Source organism: Stomoxys calcitrans, chromosome 2 (assembly GCF_963082655.1).
Source record: "Stomoxys calcitrans chromosome 2, idStoCalc2.1, whole genome shotgun sequence".
NCBI lineage: Eukaryota > Metazoa > Arthropoda > Insecta > Diptera > Muscidae > Stomoxys > Stomoxys calcitrans.
The window spans coordinates 189,746,703-189,771,384 of record NC_081553.1 but is presented as its reverse complement, the minus strand read 5'-3'; the positions used below and the strand labels follow the sequence as shown (position 1 = coordinate 189,771,384).

At 39.2% G+C, this 24,682-nt stretch overlaps 1 protein-coding gene across 1 annotated transcript in view; it reads left to right on the top strand.

The window, feature by feature from the left end:
* The window catches only part of LOC106088337 (myophilin), a 48,178-nt gene extending 42,469 nt beyond the window's left edge, over positions 1-5,709 (top strand). Inside the window, exons 2-3 of the mRNA XM_059362720.1 lie at positions 4,876-5,196; positions 5,403-5,709. Coding sequence (XP_059218703.1) covers positions 4,876-5,196; positions 5,403-5,585 — 504 coding nt within the window. The 3' untranslated portion in view covers positions 5,586-5,709. The remainder of the gene's footprint in view (positions 1-4,875; positions 5,197-5,402) is intronic.
* The last annotated feature ends 18,973 nt before the right edge of the window (positions 5,710-24,682 follow it).

Genomic DNA, 24,682 nt, shown 5'->3' with positions numbered 1-24,682 from the left:
TACCCCGGAGGGTATAATAAGTTTCACTAAAAACCCCGTGGCAAATTGAAAGACATTGTTATCCGGCATAGTAATTAGACCAGAGAAACAGAAGACAAGTCTATCGTAAAGAAAACCTTGAAGAGTTAACCACCCAAATGGATAATACCCGGAGTTAAATCAGAATGAGATGGACTACCCGGCGCCGAGGACTTGTATTTACTCTCTCTCTTCTATTTACTCAAAACTATGGAGCGTTTAATACATACCATGAACAAGACTAGAACATCCGTGGCTTCAGCTATGTAGAAGAGTTGAAAGGGTCTCAGAGATGGCATAAGACTGGGCTACACCTAGGGATCTCAATGCGAAACCAGAGAATACTGGTATCAGCTTGTTTATGAGGATATTCGCAAAAACACAGAGTTCAGCATGTCTGCCCATGATGCTGGACGCCATGGTTGAATTCCTGGCGAGAACACCAGAAACATTTTACAGCTATGGTTATACCCTCCTAATACTAGCTAGGAAGTTCATGTTAGACGAATGGATCAAAGCTTGGCATGGAGGTCTACATTGTGGACCCAGGAACTGAGATATTTTCCCACTGCCTGATCATAAAATGCTTCAGCAGGCGAAGAACCGGGCGATAATAAAATGCGAAGTTTGGAACTAAACAGACCATTGGGGCTACAGACCATAAGGTCTACAATAACCCACTCCCACAAGGCCGAGAGAACTACCACTAGTGAACTTGGTGAATGCGAAACCTTTGGGGGCGACGCAGCCCGAGTTGAGGATTTGTGCAGAAACCGCGCATGTATCATTGTGGAACAGTAAAACGGCCAGTAGGACAACGAAAAACCTATGGAACGGCATGGATCGTGAGAATACTAGAAAGAAGGTCAATAAGGCTTGCACATATACTCCTATTGGTGAAATTTTAAACTGAGAACAACTAAAAAGCGGTTCGCGATTTCAGGTTCGCCATTAATCTTAGTCAGCGAGATTTGTCCAATGGATCATGGTGCTTAACATACCAATCCAATTGGAGTAGGTTGTAAACCACAAATCTGAATGTAAACGGAGCTCTTAAAGACGACTTCCTTTAGCGCAATAGAAGATAAATAAAGTCTTACCTCCCTTATTCAAAAACAACAACGTGAACATTTTTTTATGAGAATTTTTTTTTTCTATAGAAAACTTTACCAAAATTTTTTTTCTTTTGCCAATTTTAACAAAAATTTCATTGCTATAGGAAATTATGTCATAGTTTTATATTTGGATTGAACTTTGTCCAAATGTCTGGTTATGCTATTTTTTACAACACAACTGTTTGACTGCTGTCACTTCCATGCACTTTAGTTTTAAATAATTCCTGAAAGCATATAAGCCCTATTTTGTGAGAATTGAATTGAGAACAGGCAAAAAAACGTAGCACTTTATTTAAAATTCATTTGGGATATAAAATGTGTTGTCTATAATTATTCTAAATGATGTAGCTCATTAAAATTGTGAATAGTAAAATGAAAAAAAAAAGTTATGATTTTTTCCCCTTGACTTGTATTCGAGTACACATTTTCACATACACAGGACCATTGCTGGAGTAGTGCTAAGCGAAAATTATGATTAATTTTTAAATGTTTTGGCAGCTATTAGACAGTTTGATGCAATTTATATTTTGCGGTTAATTTCTGTGAAGTTCGCTACACAAATTAGCACTAAATTGAGGTTTAGGTGGTGTGGAAAAAAAAATAAAAAAAAAAAACCCTAATGAGGTTTGGGGATAATATAAACTGAATTTTCTAGCATGCCAATAATCTAGGGATTGGAGAAAAAATAAGGATGTTTACGATTTTTACTGGTATGTTGAACAAATGCGTGTAAGGTTGAATTAAAGTCTTGTATAACGGAGACAATCTTACATATAAAAATCAATTTGTGTTTTCACAGATTGTGTAGATTGGTCTGGAAGAAAACGTAGGCTATATAATTTTTTGATATCAGGAGGGGGGACGGGCGCTCCCCCTTACTCCAAAAGTAATACCCAAAAATAAAAGTGGACCGATCGGGACAATATGGGATTCAAATGAAAGGTATTCAAGAGTAGAGTACGAATTTCATAATAAAAGTTGGGTCCAAGTACCTGGGGGCCGCCCCAGCCCCAAACCCCCTTAAAATAGATTTATTTAACGATCATGACAATATGGGACTCAAATGAAAGGTATTCGGGAGTAGATTACGAATATGGTGAAGAAGTAGGAATAGGCTTTATTATTTATTGATAACGGAAGGGGGCGGACCCTCCACCCTTACCCCACCACTTACACCACCCAAAAACAAAAGTGGACCGATAAGGACAATATGGGTATCAAATGAAAAGTATGCGGGAGTAGATAACGAATCTGGCATACAAATCCATATCGAAGCATAGGGGGTCACCCTATCCCAACAAAAAGGCCCAAAATTGGCACATTAGCCAATCACGGATATACGTGACTCGGTTTGTTTGTTCCATATAGACTGAGAAACGGCAAAACCGATTTTCTCGAAATTTTGGAATATTGTGTAGGGTGATCTGGAAGGAAACATAGGCCATATATTTTTTTGATATCAGGAGGGGGACGGATCCTCCCCCTTACCATAAAAGTAATACCCAAAAATAAAAGTGGACCGATCGGGACAATATGGGATTCAATTAAAAGGTATTCAAGAGTAGAGAGTATGGTACTCAAGAATTTCATAATAAAAGTTGGGTCCAAGTACCCCAGCCCCAAAACCCCTTAAAATAGGTTTATTTAACGATCATGACAATATGGGACTCAAATGAAAGGTATTCGAGAGTAGAAGGGGCCGAAGGGGGCGGACCCTCCACCCCAAAAACACCATCCAAAAACAAAAGTGGACCGATAAGGACGATATAGGTATCAAATGAAAAGTATGCGGGAGTAGATAACGAATCTGGCTTACAAATTCATGTCGAAGTATTGACTGTCACCCCACCCCAACAAAAACGCCCAAACAGCAGAACCGATTTTCTCGAAATTTTCGCATATTGTGTAGGTTGGTCTGGAAGGAAACATAGGCCATATAATTTTTCGATATCGGAAGGGGGTCGGACCCTCCCTCTTATGGCAAAAACACAATCGAAAATAAAAAGTGGACCGATAGGGACAATATAGTTATCAAATGAAGGGTATTGGAGAGTAGAATGCGATTATGATATTAAATTTTGAGTCTAAGTACCCTTCGGGCCGCCCCAACCCCAAAACTCCTCCAAACAGACATATTGGACGTTCATGTCAATTTGGGGTTCAAATGAAAGGTATTCGGGAGTAGATTTCGAATCTGGCAAAGAAAATCAAATCAAAGTATTGGGGGTCAGGCCACCCCTCAAAAATACCATTAGACCCATTATGACTATATGATACATAGCTGAACCGATATAAGTTTAGATATCAGGTGGAAGCGGACCCTCCCCCTTACCCCAAAAACGCTACCCATACCCAAAAGTGGTCTGATGGACACAACAAGGGCATCAAATAAAAGGTATTGGAGACCAGAAAACAAACATAGTATTAAAATTTGGGTCCGAGTACCCAGCGGGCCCCCCAATCTCAAAACTCCTCTAAACTGAGATATTCAAAGTTCATACCAATACGACACTCAAATGAAAAGCATTAGACAGTAGATTACAAATATGGCATAAAACATTGGGTCCAAGTAATGGAAGGTCGCCTAACCCGGGCATGCCCCCAAATGGGCATATTAGCTGACCATGGCTATATGGGTCTCAAATGAAAGGTATTTGGGAGTTGATTACGAATATGAGATTAAAATTTGCTTTCAAGTCTAGGGCATATTAGCCGACCATGGCTATAAGGGATTTAAATGAAAGGTATATGGGAGTAGATAACGAATATGACATTAAAATTTGCGTTCAAGTCTAGGTGGCGCTTTTCCTCCTAAATATATGTCAAATAGGGCTTTTGACCCAGTATGACCATATGCGACGCAAATAAAAGGTATTTGAGAGTAGAAAACGACATAAATTTGATATGCAATTTTGGTGCCAAGTGTTTTGAGATACACCCTATAGCACCCCCTAAACTGAACTCCCTTTCCGTTGGGAATAAAGCCAGAATTTGATATCTATTTTCAGTTTAAAGTGCCGCTGGCCGCCCCAGCCCCAAAACACCCTCCAAACGGTTCATATTTACCGGGCATGGCAATATGTGGCTCAAATTAAAGGGATTTGGAAGCACGAATTTGATATCCATATTTGAGTCGAAATGTCTGAGGTGCCAACCCTCCCCTAAAAAGCACTTCTCATTACCCTAATTTTTTAAAAACACCAGGAACCGAGCAGCGGCAAACTTCTCACACATCAATGAGGGCTTTCCGATTCAAGCTTAAACTCAATGTTAAGGTACCTTTTTTATAGTCGAATCCGAATGGCGTCGCGCAGTGCGACATTTCTTTGGGTAAAATATTTTAAATGACCATGCATGGCATTGTACCTCGCAAATGTGGCCAACCACTGCTTTGTCCGATGTTCTCGCCAGGATTCAAAAGCGTTCAGCGTCAAAGGCTACAATTCGATATCCACATGCGGGACGACACTTCGTCACCCACCCTAAAAAGATATTAAAGAGTTAAAGAAGACACAGCGGAGCGGGCCCGGTTAGGCTAGTTATAGATATGTTTGGAATGTTCAAGCCTGGGTTGCCCGATTAATGTTACAAAATCACTGAAAAATCTTAAAATTTTTTAAAAAAAAAAAGTTTAAATGATTTTGTCCATTAAATTGTGTTTTTTTTTTTTTGGTTTTTTTATAACCTTAATTTTTAAACAAAACAAAAATTTTATTATTCTTTACTTTTTACTCTTTTTTAGCCCCGCAACAAGGAACAAGAACAAGAAGTCTTGAACTGGATCTTTGAGGTTTTGGGTGAAAAAGTTCCCAGTGGCCATTATGAGGATATCTTAAAGGATGGCATTGTCCTTTGCAAATTGATCAACAAAATGGCTCCCGGCTCCGTTAAGAAGATCCAAGAACGTGGCACCAACTTCCAGTTGATGGAAAACATTCAAAGATTCCAAGCTGCCATCAAGAAGTACGGTGTACCTGAGGAAGAAATCTTCCAAACTGCCGATCTCTTTGAACGTCGCAATATACCTCAAGTTACATTGTGCTTGTACTCCTTGGGTCGTACCGTAAGTTTTTGGTTTTATATAGCAAAAGAAAAAAAAAACAAACACTACAACACCACACTGGGTATTGCTAGCCAGTAGCAACACCTGGAGTAGTGTAGCAGACTCACAGTGCCCTTTAATTAAAAGCTCTGCTACCCCTATTTCACACTGGTGTGTAAAAAAAATCAAAACGATATTAAATTTGTATTCTTTCTCTTCTCTTTTAGACTCAACACCACCCCGAATACACCGGACCCACCTTGGGTCCCAAGATGGCCGAAAAGAATGTCCGTGAATTCACTGAAGAACAATTGCGTGCCCACAATGCTGAACTCAACTTGCAAATGGGCTTCAACAAAGGTGCCTCTCAGTCTGGTCATGGCGGTTTCGGCAATACTCGTCATATGTAAATTTTGTAGAGCAGCGCCCCCTTCCTTCATGGAAAGAAAACACCATCCCGTATTCGTTCTATCACTCACTGTATACTATTAAGTCAGCACTTTTCGCTTTTGTTTCATCGTCGTTCTACATATACATACATACATACATACATATATGTATATGCTTAATGATCTTTATTTTCTCTTGTGTTGATGTTTTTTGTTTTTTTTGTTTCTTGTCTCTCCCCTAAGTATGTATTACTAATTTCCATTTGTCGTTCATATGTCCTTTGCCCATCAAGTTATGTCATTTTGTTTGTATTTCTTCCCCCTCCCCTTCTCTCTATAGAAAATAAGTGAGGACTATTAGCTAGACAAAAAAAAAACATGGAAACACTCATACACAAACACCAACAACAAAAAACAAAAATGGAAATCCAACACACCAACACATACACATATTAATGTATTCTTCTCTTGTATTTTTTAATTAAGTAAAATAAATATTAATAATATAAATCTAAAAACAACAAAAACCAAAAGAAAAAAAAAACGAAAATGTTTTAGTGTGTGCTTCGTGCAGGGATATATGTTTGCATATATGAATGATAGCAGCGATTAATCTGTCAGAATAAACAAACATTTAGAAGTTGATTAGCTAGCCAACCACAACGCCGGCCTTTGTCACCCGAGAGAATATGTGTTTGCAGTTGCCCTAGAGTAGGTTAGGGTGAAGGCACAGTGTTCAGGGAAAATAATTTAAAAAAAAAAAACAAGTAAGGAAACTACCCACATTCTCCGGGAGATACCGGGAGATTTTTTAAAAATAGTTCTTCATCCCCTCCACCAATGGATGGGGGTTGAGGGTATATTCATCTGTTATTCTGTTTAAAACATATCGTCCAACTCTCTGTTGAAATCACGCTATATTCTTCAACACTGGGGATAATGAGGTTAAATTTGAGATGGACTATATATTGATAAGTCCCCAAATGGGGCGTAGCGTTATTTCTCCCAAGACGAAAATGTCATATCGCCCAAACGATGCCTATATTAATTGATTTCCCACACTTTTGTTCGATATGACCGTATTTTGGGCACAATGCCATTTTATGAAAATGATCTTTGACCTTTAATAAAAAAAAGGCATGACATATTACCCAACCAAACAAAAAAATTTTAATGTACTAAGACAAAATGCCATAAAACCCAAATGAATAAATGACATTAAACCCAACATTATTTGGGCCATATGGCACATTTTTTAATAAATTTAAAAGAAAACAAGTTTCTATATCGGTTTATATGACAGCTGTATCAGGTTGTGGACTTCGCACAGTTATTAAAAATCATACCGAAACACGTCATGCCAAACTTCAGCCAAATCGGATAAGAATTGCGCCCTGTAGAGGCTCAAGAAGTAAAAAATGGAGATCGGTTTATATGAGAGCTGTATCAGGCTATAGACCGATTTTGACCGAATTTGGCACGTATGTTAGAGGTTACGGGAGGAGCCGTTGATCAAAATTTCAGCCAAATTAGATAATAATTACGCCTTCTAGAGGCCCAAGAAGTCAAGATCCCAGATCGGTTTATATGACAGCTACATCAGGTTTTGGATTGATTTGAACCATACTTAATACAGTTGTTGGAAGTCATAACGAAACACGTCGTGCCAAATTCCAGACAAATCGTATAGAAATTGCGCCCTCTAGAGGTTCAAGATGTTAAGTCCACAGATCGGTTAATATGACAGCTATATCAGGTTATGGACCGGTTTCCACCATACATCGCACAGTTGTTGGAAGTCATACCGAAACACGTCATACCAAATCAAATCAAATCGGATAAGAATTGCGCGCTGTGGAGGCTCAAGAAGTCAATATCTAAGATCGGTTTATATGCCAGCTATATCACAATATGGACCGATATGGCCCATTTACAATCCCAACCGACCTACACTGAAAAGAAGTACTTGTGCAAAATTTCAAGCGGCTAGCTCTACTCCTTCGAAAGTTAGCGTGCTTTCGACAGACAGACGGAAGGATGGACAAACAGACGGACGGACATGTATATATATATATTTATTTCATGGGGTCTAAGACAAATATTTCGAGGAGTTGCATGGACGAGAAAATATTATTTATTTCCCTTTCATGGGAATGCAATTGCCAATTGCAAATTTTGGCCATGAACATTCCACTAAGGAACAGGGACAAACTCTCACATATCAATGAGTGCAGTCCGATTCAAGTTTAAGCTCAAAATGGGCCTGCTTTTTATAACCGAGTCCGAACGGCGTGCCGCAGTGCGACACCTCTTTGGAGAGAAGTTTTACATAGCGTAAAACCTCACAACTGTTGCCAGCTAAAGCTGGAGGAGAGAAAAAACACCGCTGATGGTTTTCCTCTCCCAATTCTGATGATCTCGCCAGGGTTCCAACCCATGCGTTTAGCGTCATAAGTGAACATGCTAACCTCTGCACTACGGTGGCCTCCACAATGGCCGGTGGCTGAAACTATTGGGTTGCCCAAAAAGTAATTGCGGATTTTTAAAAGAAAGTAAATGCATTTTTAATAAAAATTAGAATGAACTTTAATCAAATATACTTTTTTTACACTTTTTTTACACTTTTTTTCTAAAGCAAGCTAAAAGTAACAGCTGATAACTGACAGAAGAAAGAATGCAATTACAGAGTCACAAGCCGTTGAAAAAATTTGTCAACGCCGACTATATGAAAAATCCGCAATTACTTTTTGGGCAACCCAATATGTGGAACTTATAGGGAGAAGTAAATCTTAATAAAAAATATTAAAAAAATTGCGGATCGTTGTAAAATTCGAAAACGATGTTAGTGTGTACGTTAGTTGTAATCACTATGGTCCTTAACAAGTAAAAGCCTGCTAAGTTCGGCCGGGCCGAATCTTGGGAAATCACCACCATAGAAACAAATAAAAAGGTGTTAAGTTCGGCCGGACCGAACTTAGGATACCCACCACCTCGGGTATATATGTAAACCATTTTTCATCAAAATTCGGTGAAAATTTCATACCTTATGTCCCATATCAGTTATATCAAAATATGTTCCGATTTGGACCAAATACTAATAAGTACACTAGCTATATCTAAAAATAAACCGATCTGAACTATATACGACACGGATGTCGAAAAGCCTAACATAAGTCACTGTGTCAAATTTCAGTGAAATCGGATTATAAATGCGCCTTTTATGGGGCCAAGACTTTAAATCGAGATATCGGTCTACATGGCAGCCATATCCAAATCTGGACGGATTTAGGCCAATTTCGGCGAAATCGGACAATAAATGGTTCTTTTATAGTCCCGAAACCTTAAATCGAGAGATCGATCTATATGACAGCTATATTCAAATCTGGACCGATCTGGGCAAAATTGAAGAAGGACGTCGAAGAGCCTAACCAAACTCACTGTCTCACATTTCAGCGACATCGGACAATAAATGCGTCTTTTATGGCCCCAACACCTAAAACCTAGATATCGGTCTATATGGCAGCTATATCCAAATCTGGACCGATCTGTGCGATATTGCAGAAGTATGTCAAGGGGCTTAGCCTAACTCACTGTCCCAAATTTCGGCGACATCGGACAATAAATGAGCATTTTATGGGCCCAAAATCATAAATCAAGAAATCGGTCGGACCAAATTAACGAAGGAAGTCGAAAGGCCTTACAAAACTTACTGTCCCAAATTTCATCAAAATCGGATAATAAATGTGGCTTTTATGGGCCTTAGACCCTAAATCGGAGGATCGGTCTATATGGCAGCTATATCCAAATCTGGACCGATCTGAGCCAAATTGACAAAGGATGTCGAAGGGCCTAACACAACTCACTGTCCCAAATTTCATCAAAATCGGATAATGAATGTGGCTTTTATGCGCCAAAGACCCTAAATCGGCGGATCGGTCTATATGGCAGCTATATCCAAATCTGAACCGATCTGGACCAAATTAAAGAAACATGTCAAAGGGCCCAAGACAACTCACTGTCCCAAATTTCAGCAAAATCGGATAATAAATGTGGCTTTTATGGGCCTAGGACCCCAAATCAGAGGATCGGTTTATATGGCAGCTATATCCAAATCTGGACCGATCTGAGCCAAATTGACGAAGGATGTCGAAGAGCCTAAGACAACTCAATGTCCCAAATTTCAGCGAAATCGGATAATAAATGTGGCTTTTGTGGGCCTAAGACCCTAAATCGGAGGATCGGTCTATATGGCAGCTATATCCAAATCTAAACCGATCTGAGCCAAATTGACAAAGGATGTCGAAGGGCCTAACACAACTAACTATCCTAAATTTCAGCAAAATCGGATAATGAATGTGGCTTTTATGCGCCAAAGACCCTAAATCGGCGGATCGGTCTATATGGGGGCTATATCAAGATATAGTCCGATATAGCCCATCTTCGAACTTAACCTGCTTATGGACAAAAAAAGAATCTGTGCAAAATTTCAGCTCAATATCTCTATTTTTAAAGACTGTAGCGTGATTTCAACAGACAGACGGACAGACGGACGGACATGGCTAGATCGTCTTAGATTTTTACGCTGATCAAGAATATATATACTTTATAGGGTCGGAAATGAATGTTTCGATGTGTTGCAAACGGAATAACAAAATGAATATACCCCCATCCTTCGGTGGTGGGTATAAAAATGGGAACTTTATCTGGTTACAGACCTACTCGGACAGTATTTGGCACAGTTGTTGAGACACTTAACATACAATTTTAGCCAACTCGGATAAAAGTGGCGGCTTGTAGAGCTCAAGAAGTCAAATCGGGCAAACGATTTCTATGGGAGTTAAAACAGTTTATATACCGATATACTTAGCACAATTATTGGGAGTCATAACACAACACAATGTACAAAATTCCAGACAAATCGGATGCAAATTGGGGTTTCCAGGGGCTAAAGAAGTCAAATCGGGAGATCGGTTTATATGGGACCTATATAAGGTTAAAGACCGATTTTAACCGTACTTAGCACAGTTGTTGGAAGTCAGAGCAGAACACTGCGTGCAAAATTTCAGCGAAATTGGACAAGAATTGCGTCTAGTAAGGCCCCAAGAAGTCAAATCGGCAGATCGGTTTATATGGGAGCTATATCAGGTTGCAGATCGATTCGGACTGTACTTGGCATAGTTGTTGAAAGTCATAACAGAACCCTATGTGCAAAATTTCCGCCAAATCAGATGAAAATTAAGGCTTCCAGGGGCTCAAGAAGTCAAATAGGGAGATCGGTTTATATGGGAGCTGTATCAGGTTCTTGACCGATTTAGACGGTACTTCGCACAGTTGTTGGATGTCATAACATAACACTATGTGCAAATTTTTAGCCAAATCGGAAAACGGCTTCCAGGAGTACAAGAAATCTAATCAGAAGATTGGTTTATGGGAGCTATAACTAAATCTAAACCAATATGGCCCATTTTCAATGCCCAACGACCTACATCGATATTAAGTTTATGTGCAAAATTTCAAGCGTCTAGCTTTATGCGTTCGACCGCTATCGTGATTTCGACAGACGGACGGACGGACGGAAATGGCTAGTTCGACTCAGAATGTCGAGACGATCAACAATATATATACTTTATGGAGTCCTAGATCAATATTGTGAGGTGTAACAAACGGAATGACTAGATTAGTATACCCCCATCCTATGCTGGTGGGTATAAAAATTGAGATATTGGGTTGAAATTTTGCACAGACTTGTATTTCATCTACACACGGGTAAAGATCTTCAATGGGCCAAATTAGACCATATTTGTATACATGGCTACCATAAAGACCGATCTGGCGATTTAGAGTCTTAAGCCCAGAATAAGCGCATTTATTACCCAATTTCGCTGAAATTTGGCATAATAAGTTTTATTAGGCCTGCTGATATCTAAAGCTTCCACATAGACCGATCTGCCAATTTTGGGTCTTAGGCGTATAACAGGCGCATTTATTACCCGACTTCGCTGAAATTTGTAACAGTGACTTGTTTTAAGCCTCCCGAAATCCGACCCAAATATGGTCCAGATCGTCCTTTATTTAGATATAGCTGCCATAGAGACCAAAATTAAGCTTTAGTGTCCAAAAACCATAAAATGCGCTTTTATTCTCCGATTTTTCTTAAAGTTTTAACAATGAGTTGCACTAGGGGCCTCGATATTCTACCCGAATATCATGTATATCGTACAATATTAACATACAGCTGCCATATAGACCGATATGCCGATTTAGGGTCTTAAACCTATAACAGGCGCATTTATTATCAGATTTCGCTGAAACTCAGATCAGTGAATTTGATTAGGACCGTCGATATCCCAAACAAAAGTGGTGCAGATTGGAATATAATTATTATTACCCGACATCGCTTAGATTTGGAACAGTGAGTTGTATTAAGGCTACCAACATCTGTCCCGAAAATATAAAATATATATATAATATAGCTATAGATCAGATTGTATTGGGTTGCCCAAAAAGTAATTGCGGATTTTTCATATAGTCGGCGTTGAAAAATTTTTTCACAGCTTGTGACTCTGTAATTGCATTCTTTCTTCTGTCAGTTACCAGCTGTTACTTTTAGCTTGCTTTAGAAAAAAAGTGTAAAAAATTATATTTAAATAAAGTTCATTTTAAGTTTTATTAAAAATGCATTTACTTTCTTTTAAAAAATCCGCAATTACTTTTTGGGCAACCCATTTTTGAATTCAGCTGTCAGGTGTTCCTCATATAAACTCTTGGGCCGTATTTATTGCCTGATTTCACTTAAGCTTGACGCAGTGAGTTGTATTAGGGCCTTACTAAGTATAGTTACAGTTCGAACATTACTTGCACATCACTTGGAACCCTCGAAATCCGTACCGAGTATGGTTTAGATCGGACCATATTTCGATATAGCTGTCATATATACCGATTTCCCGATTTAAGTCCTTGGGTTCATAAAAGGCGCATTTATTACTCGATTTCTTTGAAATTTGTTACAGTTATTTACGCTAAACACCTTGACTTCCGTACCGACTATGGTACTATCGATATAGCTGCATTATATATCGATCTCCCAATTTATGTTTTGGAGCCCATTTTTCACCATATTTATACTAAATGTGGTGAACATGTATATCCGAGGTGGTGGGTATCCAAAACGCTGGCCATCATAACCTAACTCGTTTTTATACCCAATCGCCCTGATCTGAGAAAAAATTCATCCTCATCGGTAATAAGACAGCTTAAACAGTAATCACTAAACGGGATTCTCATGTGAGCAGCCACATGGTCCGTCGCATAGTGTACGGTTATATTGGGTTGCCCAAAAAGTAATTGCGGATTTTTCATATAGTCGGCGTTGACAAATTTTTTCACAGCTTGTGACTCTGTAATTGCATTCTTTCTTTTGTCAGTTATCAGCTGTTACTTTTAGCTTGCTTTAGAAAAAAAGTGTAAAAACAGTATATTTGATTAAAGTTTATTCTAAGTTTTATTAAAAATGCATTTACTTTCTTTTAAAAAATCCGCAATTACTTTTTGGGCAACCCAATAAATCCTGTTTAAGAGCTCAGTGAAGAAAAGAGTAGCGAAGGAGAGAGTAGAGAGCCAGCTAGCGGGTGAAATTGCAGAGATAGGTTCGGTTAGGTGAAAGTGGGAGTCTACCAGCAGACTTTGATGTTCTTTTGTCTCTTCATTATCGATGTTCTCACAGCTTCGGCAAAAGTAGTTACTAGCAACCTTCAGTCTGTCAGCAATTTTTGCCATCAGACAGTGATCTGTCATGACGGACACAATGACTGAGACGTTCGTTCTTGCCAGCGACAGTAAACGGGTAGACCTCTTCAAGTCTAGACCAGGCCACACAACTTTGGAATGCCCACGACCCCCTCTTTTGGACCATCTATCATCCATTGCCATTCCGGCCTGATTCTGAAGACTAGGATGTGTAAAGTAATTCCTAATCTCGCAAGCTCGTCCGCTTTACAATGCCATGGGATCCATCTCTGTGACCCGCCACTCAGAACAGGTGAATATTGAACAGGTTAACTATAACGTTGAGAGATCTGCAACAGCCGAGGGCGATTTTTCCAATTCAGAAATACTTTTCCCAGTTGGAATTTGATAGTTGCATGGCTGTCTGAGAAGATATTTATGCCAATCGTCGTTATGACAATAAATCTTTGACATTCCACCACTTCTTTAATTGCAAGGATCTTTACTCGATACACACCAATGTGGTCGGCTAACCCAGTCCAAGTTCTTCAGAGTACTCCCAAATGCCCACCTGATCGTCTAGTCGTTGAATGTTGTCTTCTTGCAACTATGAATGTTGGAGCGGCAGAAAAAAGGACTTCAAGATCTTAGAACTGCGGTCGTAGTATCAGGTCGTTGAATGTTGTCTTCTTGAAACTATGAATGTTGGGTTGGTTGCACCCAAAAGACTGCGGTCGCCAGAATTAAGGCGGATAGCATTGTGGGTCCCAGAACCTTTGCTAATGTCTTTAAAGACAGCTTGATGATGGAGTACCAGTATCATCATCAAGCTGTCTTTAAAGACATTAGCAAAGGTTCTGGGACCCACAATGCTATCCGCCTTTATGCTGGCGACCGCAGTCTTTTGGGTGCAGCCAACCCAACATCCATAGTTTCAAGAAGACAACATTCAACGACCTGATACTACGACCGCAGTTCTAAGATGCATGAAGTCCTTCCAAGGTTTAATCGCGGGCCTTAATCTGCCGCTCCACTTGAAGGCCACCAACTGCTTAGAGCATCGTGATGAAAAAGCAAACATTTAAGAGCTCATTTATCCAAATTTTTTAGAAGAACTGACAATATTGGTTTACCACTGATGATGGATATAAAATTAATGCCTTGCAAACACTGTGCAATAGGTATACAACAAAAGGTCACAACCGTATGTCTCTGCATTGGACGGTTGTTCATTTGGTTTTACTTTTTTTGCCACGTTGGAGACTTTGTTTTATTAACACCTGTTCAAATTTAGATAAGCCATAACAAACACCAAGGTCGGCCATTAGTTTATCTATCAACAAACTAAACGAGCGCAATGGCAGTTCATATTTATGCCACACAAAGTAACCACAATGGTGGGAAGCAAACATCAATCTGTTGCCAACAGTCATAAGGCCGCAAGAGGTGATTTAGATTAGAATAGTGACAACTTTGCACGAAAGAAAAAAAACAAACCCCCGAGCAATTTAAAATAAATTGGGGCATAGTTGTAAAAAAAGTGCACTTGCACTTAAAAATATATTACCTAGATAATATTTTTGATCGGCAGGGAACAACAATGAAATGGCTTTTCTCGCTCGCAAATAATAACACCCTGCATGGTACAAAGGATATAAAACGGACGGAAAGGATCCTTACCCCTCCTATCACACAATGACACGGACCCCTAACAACATCACAGCTGTAATGACAACCACCTCCAGCCAACTGCGAGACAATAAAATGCTGATTAATGTTGATTCCCTTGGATGTAATGTCCCCCCTCTCACTCCTTGTCAAAGTGTGAAGACGAATATCTATTATCTCAACATAAATAGCACAAATCCCTAGGGATTTGGACAAAACATGGTAAATTACAATTCTATAACAACACACTACACTCTTGGCATTGTTGTTTGTATCGCAGCAAGCCAACGGGAAGAGGGCTTGGGTTGTAACTAAAGTCGCCTAAGGAGTAGTTTCATCAACTCGCATGTGAGGTGTGCGATAAATGGTACGCTGTCAGAAGATGTATTAGCTGGAGCCTACAACATGAACGGAGTTTTATGTGATTTCTTGAGGCCGTAACAATAAAACATCTCATTACGAAGAGATGAGAGTATTTTCGTATTTGCTCCGAAAATGGTTTATCGATGCTTCAGCATTCGAATGAAGACAATGAGAAGTTGTGTAAAAAAAAATTTAAGTTTAGCAAAATAAAGGATATTTTGAAGAAGTTTCTCACATTTTCTTGGTTTCATTGTTGGTTAAAAAAAATTTAATTTTTAACAAGTAAAAGCGTGCTAAGTTCGGCCGGGCCGAATCTTACATACCCTCCACCATGGGTCGCAATTGTCGAGTTCTTTTTACGGCATTTCTTTTTAGGCAAAAAAGGATATAAGAAAAGATTTTCTCAGCTATTTGAGCGATATCAAGATATGGTCAGGTTTCGACCACAATTAAATTATATGTTGGAGACCTGTGTAAAATGTCAGCCAATTCGAATAAGAATTGCGCCCTTTGGGGGCTCAAGAAGTAAAATAGAGAGATAGATTTATATGGGAGCTATATTGGGCTATAGACCGATTCAGATCATAATAAACACGTATGTTGGTGGTCATGAGAGGATCTGTCGTACAAAATTTCAGGCAAATCGGATAATAATTGCGACCTCTAGAGGCTCAAGAAGTCAAGATCCCAGATCGGTTTATATGGCAGCTATATCAGGTAATTAACCGATTTGAACCTTATTTGACACAGTTATTGAAAGTATGAATAAAATAAGTCGTGCAAAATTTCAGCCAAATCGGATAAGAATTGCGCCCTCTAGAAGCTCAAGAAGTCAAGTCCCCAGATCTGTTTTTATGACAGCTATATCAGGTTATGAACCGATTTGAACCATACCTAGAAATACCCCTGATAAAGGGTCTGGAGACCATAAAAGCTTTGTTTATTACCCGCTTTCGCTGAAATTTACAACAGTGGGTGTTTTTTAAGCCTCCCGACTTCTGACCTAAATATGGATTAGATCGGTCCATATTTGGCTATAGCTGCCATATAGACCGATCTCCCGATAAAGAGTTTGAAGCCCATAAAAGCTTAAATTATTAGCCGATTTTAATGAAATTTTAAACAGTGAGGGTTGTAAGCCTCCCGTCATCCGACCCAAATATGGTTCAGATCAGACTATATTTAGATATAGTTGCCATGTATACCTATAAGCCGATTTAGGGTTTGGAACCAATAAAAGCTCCATTTGTTACCCGATTTTGCTGAAATTTGATACAGTGAGTTATATTAAGTTCTCCGACATCTGACCTAAATATGGTTCAGATCGGACTATATTGAGATATACCTGCCATATAGACCGTTCTGTCGGTTAGGGACTGAAGCCCACAAAAGCTGAATTTTTTATCCGATTTCGCTGAAATTTAAAAGAGCAAGTTGTTCTAAGCCTTCCGACATCCTATGCAAATATGGTTCAGATCAGACTATATTGAGTTGTAGCTGCCATATATTCCTATATGCCGATTAAGGGTCTGGAACCAATAAAAGCTGCTTTTATTATCCGATTCCGCTGAAATTAAAAAGAGTGAGTTATTTTTAGCCTCCCGACTTCCCACCCAAATATGGTTTAAATCGGGCTATATTTAGATGTAGTTGCCATATAGACCGATCTGTCGATAAAGGGTCTGAAGTCATAAAAACTTTATTTATTACCCGATTTTGTTGAAATTTGAAACAGCGCGTTTTTTAAGCCTCCCGAGTACCGATTCAAATATGATTCAGAGCAGGCCTTAACTACATAGCTGTCGTTTAGACCGATTTTCCAATTTAAGGTCTTAATCCCATAAAAATTTAATTTATTGCCTGATCGCTGAAACTTGTCTCGGAACCTGAATAAAATTTGATCAAGACCTGCCCCTATTCAGATACAACTGTGGATAAGGTAGTGGACTTATGATAAACCAATAAGGAAGGACAAAAGTCGGGCGGTGCCGACTGTATAATACCCTACACCTTCCCTATAAGAACAATGTTGGACCTCTATCCGATTCCGAACCAATTTTGATGGACCTCGGCGAGCAAATGTGTTCAAACGGTAATAACTACGGTTGACAAATGACAACATTATGGCAAATTACCCAAAATCTGAAGAACGTATATATGGAGGAGCTATATCTAATTCTGAACCGATTCCGGGCAAACTTCTCAGATAATGTGGTAGTCGTCGAGGAAAGTTGTTGTTCAAAATTTTGGCAAGATTGGTCAGTAAATGCGCTTATAGTGGCTCTTAAAGTGAAAATCGGGCGAAATACATATATGACAGCTATATCTAAATCTTGGCCGATTTCTATGAAATCCATCAGTAATATTGAGAGTCATAAGAAAATCCTCCCTGCAAAATTTCGACGGAATCGGATAACAAATGATCACTTTTTTGCGAACATATATATGGGAGCTATATCTAAATCTGAACCGATTTCGAGCAAACTCCTTAGATACTGTGGCAGTCATCGAGGAAAGCGTTTTGCAAAATTTTGACAAGATGGGTCAATAAATAAGCTTGCTGTGACTCTAGAAGTTAAAATTGGGCGATATATATATAAGGGAGATATATCTAAATCTGAACCGATTTCCATGAAAATCACCAGTAATATTGAGAGTTAAGAGAAAATCCCTCCTGCGAAATTTCGAGAAAATCAATTAACATAAGACAATTTTATTGCAATATTACTGGAAATCGGACGAACATATATATGGGAGCTATATCCAGATCTGAACCTATTTTTTCCAATTTAAATTAGCTTCGTCTCTAGGCCGAAAAACATGCCTGTACCAAATTTGAAGACGATCGGATGAAAACTGCGACCTGTATCTTGTACACAAATTAATATGGACAGACGGACAGACAGACAGACATAGCTAAATCGAATCAAAAAGTGATTTTGAGTCGATCAGTATACTTATCAATGGATCTATCTCTCTTCCGTTTGGGTGTTACAAACTAATTCTCTAATTTATAATACCCTGTATCACAGTAGTGGTGTAGGGTAAAAATAGGATGATTAATAAAGGGTGATTTTTTTGAGGTTAGGATTTTCATGCATTAGTATTTGACAGATCACGTGGGATTTCAGACATGGTGTCAAAGAGAAAGATGCTCAGTATGCTTTGACATTTCATCATGAATAGACTTACTAACGAGCAACGCTTGCAAATCATTGAATTTTATTACCAAAATCAGTGTTCGGTTCGAAATGTGTTCAAATTTTGACAAATTTTGTTCAGCGATGAGGCTCATTTCTGGTTGAATGGCTACGTAAATAAGCAAAATTGCCGCATTTGGAGTGAAGAGCAACCAGAAGCCGTTCAAGAACTGCCCATGCATCCCGAAAAATGCACTGTTTGGTGTGGTTTGTACGCTGGTGGAATCATTGGACCGTATTTTTTCAAAGATGCTGTTGGACGCAACGTTACGGTGAATGAACACATTTCGAACCGAACACTGATTTTGGTAATAAAATTCAATGATTTGCAAGCGTTGCTCGTTAGTAAGTCTATTCATGATGAAATGTCAAAGCATACTGAGCATCTTTCTCTTTGACACCATGTCTGAAATCCCACGTGATCTGTCAAATACTAATGCATGAAAATCCTAACCTCAAAAAAATCACCCTTTACATCCATGGTCGTGGGTATCCAAAGTTCCGCACGAACTTAGCCTCCACTATAGGAGGGGGTATACTAATTTCGTCATTCTGTTTATAACACCTCGAAATATGCGTCTGAGACCCCTTAAAGTTTATTTATTCTTGATCGTCATGTCAATTTAAATCGATCTAGCCGTCTGTCTGTCGAAAGCACGCTAACTTCCGAATGAGTAAACTTTGCAAAAATACTTCTTATCAGTTGGGATTGTAAACAGGCCAAATATGTTCATATTTTGATATAGCTGCCATATAGACCGATCTTGGGTCTTGACTTCTTGAGCCTCTAGAGGGCGCAATTCTCGCCCGATTTGACTGAAATTTTGCACGTGGTGTTTTGGTATCATTTACAATAGCTGTGGTAAGTATGGTTTAAATCGGTCTGTGTTTTGTTATAGCCGCCATATTAACCGATCTTGGATCTTGACTTCTTGAGCCGCTAGAGGGAGCAATTCTCATCCGATTGGGCTGAAATTTTGCATGAGATGTTTTGGTATCACTTTCAATAACTGTGCTAAGTATGGCGTAAATCGGTACTTAGCCTGATATAGCAGCCATATAAACCGATCTGGAATCTGGACTAATTGAGCCCCTAGAGGGCGCAATTCTCAATCTTGTCATCTTCAGCTTTATGAGGGTGCAATTCTTATCCGATATGGCTGTAATTTTGCACGTGGTGTTTTAGTATCACTTCCAACAACTATGTTTAGTACCATTCTTAACAACAACTGTGTTAAGAATGGTTCAAATCGGTCCATAACCTGATATAGCTGCCATATAAACCGATCTGGGATCTTGACTTCTTGAGCCACTTGAGGGCGCAATTCTCAATCTTGCCATCTTCAGCTTTTAGAGGGCGCAATTCTTATCCGATTTGGCTGCAATTTTGCACGTGGAGTTTTGGTATCACTTCCAACAACTGCGCTTAGTACGATTCAAATCGGTTCATAATCTGTTATAGCTGCCATATAAACCGATCTGGGGTCTTGACGTCTTGAGCCTCTAGAGGGCGCAATTCCTATCCGATTTCGCTGAAAGTTTACATGACGTGTTTCGTTATGGCTTCCAACAACTATGTTAAGAATGGTTCAAATCGGTCCATAACCTGATATAGCTGCCATATAAACCGATCTGGGGTCTTGACTTCTTGAGCCTCTAGAGGGCGCAATTCCTATCCGATTTGGCTGAAAGTTTGCATGACGTGTTTCGTTGTGGCTTCCAACAACTGTGTTAAGAATGGTTCAAATCGGTCCATAACCTGATATAGCTGCCATATAAACCGATCTGGGATCTTGACTTCTTGAGCCCCTAGAGGACGTAATTTTCATCCGATTTGGCAAAAATTTTGTACAACAGCTTCTCTAATGACCTTCAACATACGTGTCCAATATGGTCTGAATCGATCAATAGCTTGATACAGCTCCCATATAAACCGATCTCCCGATTTTACTTTTTGAGCCCTTACAAGGTGTAATTCTTATCCGAATAAACTGATATAATAAACAATGACTTCAACAATGTTCAGCATTCAATTAATTTAAGGTCCGAATCGGACTATAACCTGATATAGCTCTAATAGCATAACAGTTCATATTCGATATTCTTTGTTTGCCTAAAAAGAGATTCCGCGCAAAGAACTCGACAAATGCGATTCATGGTGGAGGGTATATAATATACGGCCCGGCCAAACTTAGCACGCTCTTACTTTTTTTTATAATTTTTAATAAAAAAAAAATATTTTGTTCGGCAGTGTAATGATATTTAATTCATATTATTATCTCTTTGGTGGCGGGCATTCAAATTTCGACCTGTCTAACATTATGCGTTTTTTTTTTCTTGTTTATGTATTGTTCAATAAACCGAATATAAACCAAATGTACACAAATTGTTTTTGCTCCAAATTCGCCCAACACCTATTCAATGAATACCAATTGAATGGTCTGCAGCATTTGCCTCGAATTATTTATGGCTAGCTCATGGTCATGATGAGGCGGTCAAAGCTATATTGTTAACAATATTTATTACACGAACATTGTTTTTGTTTTTCCTTGTGGATGGTGTGTGATTTGTTTTTCCAATGTTTGCTCCAAAATTCTCCACGATAACATTATATTGTGAAAAATAATAGCATTATTATTACTTACAGCTATTCCAGATGAGATCAATTGAAATAAATTCTAGAATAGAGAAAATAATTGGTATTGTAAAAAAAACAGCTCAAATACTTTTGAAAAAGAACGAATAATTATGAAATAGATTTATTTCAATGCTATACAGATGGTGTTGAAAATAAGTACAAGTGTAATTACACATTAATGAGTTGTTAGTTTACACTCTAAAGGAAAATAGATCTCTTGCACCGTTCTTGTGTCCGTCCAATTGGCCTGCTTTTTATTCTTCTGGGAAATGTCATTACAAACCAAAGGCAATTCTCGTCTACATTAAATTGTAATCAGAAATTGTATAGTTAAACCTTAAGATGAAAATTTTGAGTACCAAGGGATAAAATATTCAAAGGAGACAAAGGAGGACATGTTGAAGCTTTTGGTGACAACGCATTTTCCACAGGATACGATGGTACTCATGGAGATACCGGAATCTTGGAATATTGAGGTTAACTGAAAGCTTATCATTACAGAGGAGCTTCCACACCAGGTCGAAATTTGAATTGCTATTAACTGAACAAGGATAATCGAGCGATCGGTTTTTATGAGAGCTATATCAGGTTCGCACAGTTGTTGAAAGTCATAACACAACACTTCGTACAAAATATTACTTAAATCGGACAAAATTTTGCCGATTTTAGGTGCTCAAGACCGATTTGGAACGTACTTGGTACAGTTGTTGGAAATCATAACAGAACACTAAGTGCGATAATCTATACAAATCGGCCAAAAATTGCGATTTGAGAGCGCTCACGAGGTCAAATCAAGAGATCGATTTATAAGGGAGCAAAACCCAAATCATAGCAGACATGACCCATTTGCAATCCCCTACGACCTATATCAACGAGAAGTATATGTGCTAAATTTTACGCGGCTAGCTCTAAGCGTTCGACCGCTATCATGATCTCGACAGACGGACGGACTGTTGTTTGTTTGTTCCGATGGGTTCAAAAAGTCAAAATCGGAAGATCGGTTTATATGGGAGCTATATCAGGTTATAGACCGATTGAGACAGGACTTGGCACAGTTGTTGGAAGCCATAAGAAAATACTACATGCAAAATCAGTTTATATGGGAGCTATATCTAAATCTGAACCGATATAGCCCATTTGCAATCGCCAATGACCTACATAAAAAGCAAGTATCTGTGCAAAAATTCAAGCGGCTAGTTTTACGCGTTCGATCGCTATCGTGATTTCGAAAGACTGACGAACATGGCTAGATCGACTCAGAATGTCGAGATGATCATGAATATATACTTAATGGGGTCTTAGGTCAATATTTCGAGGTATTACAAACGGAATAACTAGATTAGTATAAAGCCCATTCTATGGCGGTGAGTATAAAATAGGCTGAACCGATTTTCATGATATCTTAAAAGATGGTCGAGTTTTGCCCCTGGTAAAAATAGGGTACTTCATTTTGTGATATCCACGAAGAAGGTGGACCCTCCCTCCAAACCACAACTTTCAAAAACCTCAGGATTTGGAGAAGGGCGAATCGATTTAAGCGAAATTTTGTGTGCCACCTCGATATACAAAAATCCATCCAAACGAAAATGTATGCCGATTGGGATAATATGGGTATCAAATGAAAGGTGTTTAAGAGTAGAATACGAACTTGATGTAACAATTTGATCCCAAGTGTCTGGGGGCCCACCCCATCCGCAAAAACCGCCCAAAAATGACATGTTTATCGATTGGGGCAATATGGGTATCAAAATAAAGGTAATGGGAAGTAGAATACGAAACTTTGGGGTCGAGTCCCATCGTCGATTCTCACATTGTTAAACGCCCCCTTTCGACATCATTGGATACCACCAATGTGTAGGTCTTTGTATCGAAGGAATCTTTTATTTTATGCACAACCTCGTGCAGGTCAGTCCCCACCCACGTTTCCTTGACATAGCCATGCTGTTCGTATTTGAGCAGTTCGGTGAATGTGCTCTTCTTTATCATGATATCCATAATGCGTTCCATGGTTTTGAGTTGAAAGGACGTATGGCTTATAGGCCTTTATACCTTTGGTGTCGCATAACTTGCCTTGCCTGGCTTGGGTATAAATACCACCCTTGTCTCTTGCCAGGCTTTCAGAGTATATGCAAGTCCCAGGCACGCTGTGAAAAAATGGGCAGGTGAGGCACCAAATAGTCGGCCTCCTTTTGTAGTAACGCCGAAAATATGCCATTAGGTCCGGGTGACTAAAAAGGTTTGAAGCTCCTCAAGAATTTCTCCACCCAAAATTCTGTAATGATAAGCCCTCGATCAACATCATTATTCCAAGATTCCGGTGTCTCCGTGAGTCCAGTCGTATCCTGTGGGTTATGGGTTTTCGTTACCTCTGCTCTCAATCCCATGTCGCCTACTAATGTTTCGGTTTGGACATGGGTTTTTGAGACAAACTTTATCATCTTGGCGCTGCTACGGTGGCTTTCGGAAGCTTATCGGGTTCGGCGCTGACTAAGCCTAATGTAGAGTTAGCCTGAGAAGGAATGCTCCATGCAGACCTTCTAATCCTGAAACTCATGGATTAGATTTTCCGAACATATCGTCACATCGAATACCTCCTCCCTAATTCTATTAACAAGTAAAAAGGCGTTGAATACCCACCACCTCGGCTATATATGTAAACCACCTTTCGTCAAAATCCGGTGCAAAATTCATAACTTATGTCCCATTGCAGAAATATGTGGAGGGGCTTAACTTAATTCTTTGTCCCAAATTTCGGCAACATTAGACAATAAATGCGCTTTTTATGGCCCCAAATCCTAAAACTGAGAGATCGGTCTATATGGCAGCTATATCCAAATCTGGACCGATCAGTGCGATAATGCAGAAGTATGTCAAGGGGCTTAACTTTACTCACTGTCCCAAATTTCGGTGACATCGGACAATAAATGCGTGTTTTATGGGCCTAAGACCCAAAATCGGAGGATCGGTCTATATGGCAGCTATATCCAAATCTGGACCGATCTGAGCCGTCAGAGGACGTCGGAGGGCCTAAGACGCAACGCAATGTCTCAAATTTCAGCAAAATCGGATAATAAATGTAGCTTTTATGGGCATATAACCCTAAATCGGAGGATCGGTCTATATGGCAGCTATATCCAAATGTGAACCGATCTGGGCCAAATTGACGAAGGACGTTGTAGGGCCTAACACAACTCACTGTCTCAAATCATAGCAAAATCGGCTAATAAATGTGGCTTTTTATACCCTCCACCATAAGATGGGGGGTATACTAATTTCGTCATTCTGTTTGTAACTACTCGAAATATTCGTCTGAGACCCCATAAAGTATATATATTCTTGATCGTCGCGACATTTTATGTCGATCTAGCCGTGTCCGTCCGTCTGTCCGTCCGTCCGTCTGTCTGTCTGTCGAAAGCACGCCAACTTCCGAAGGAGTAAAGCTAGCCGCTAGAAATTTTGCACAAATACTTCTTATTAGTGTAGGTCGGTTGGTATTGCAAATGGGCCATATCGATCCATGTTTT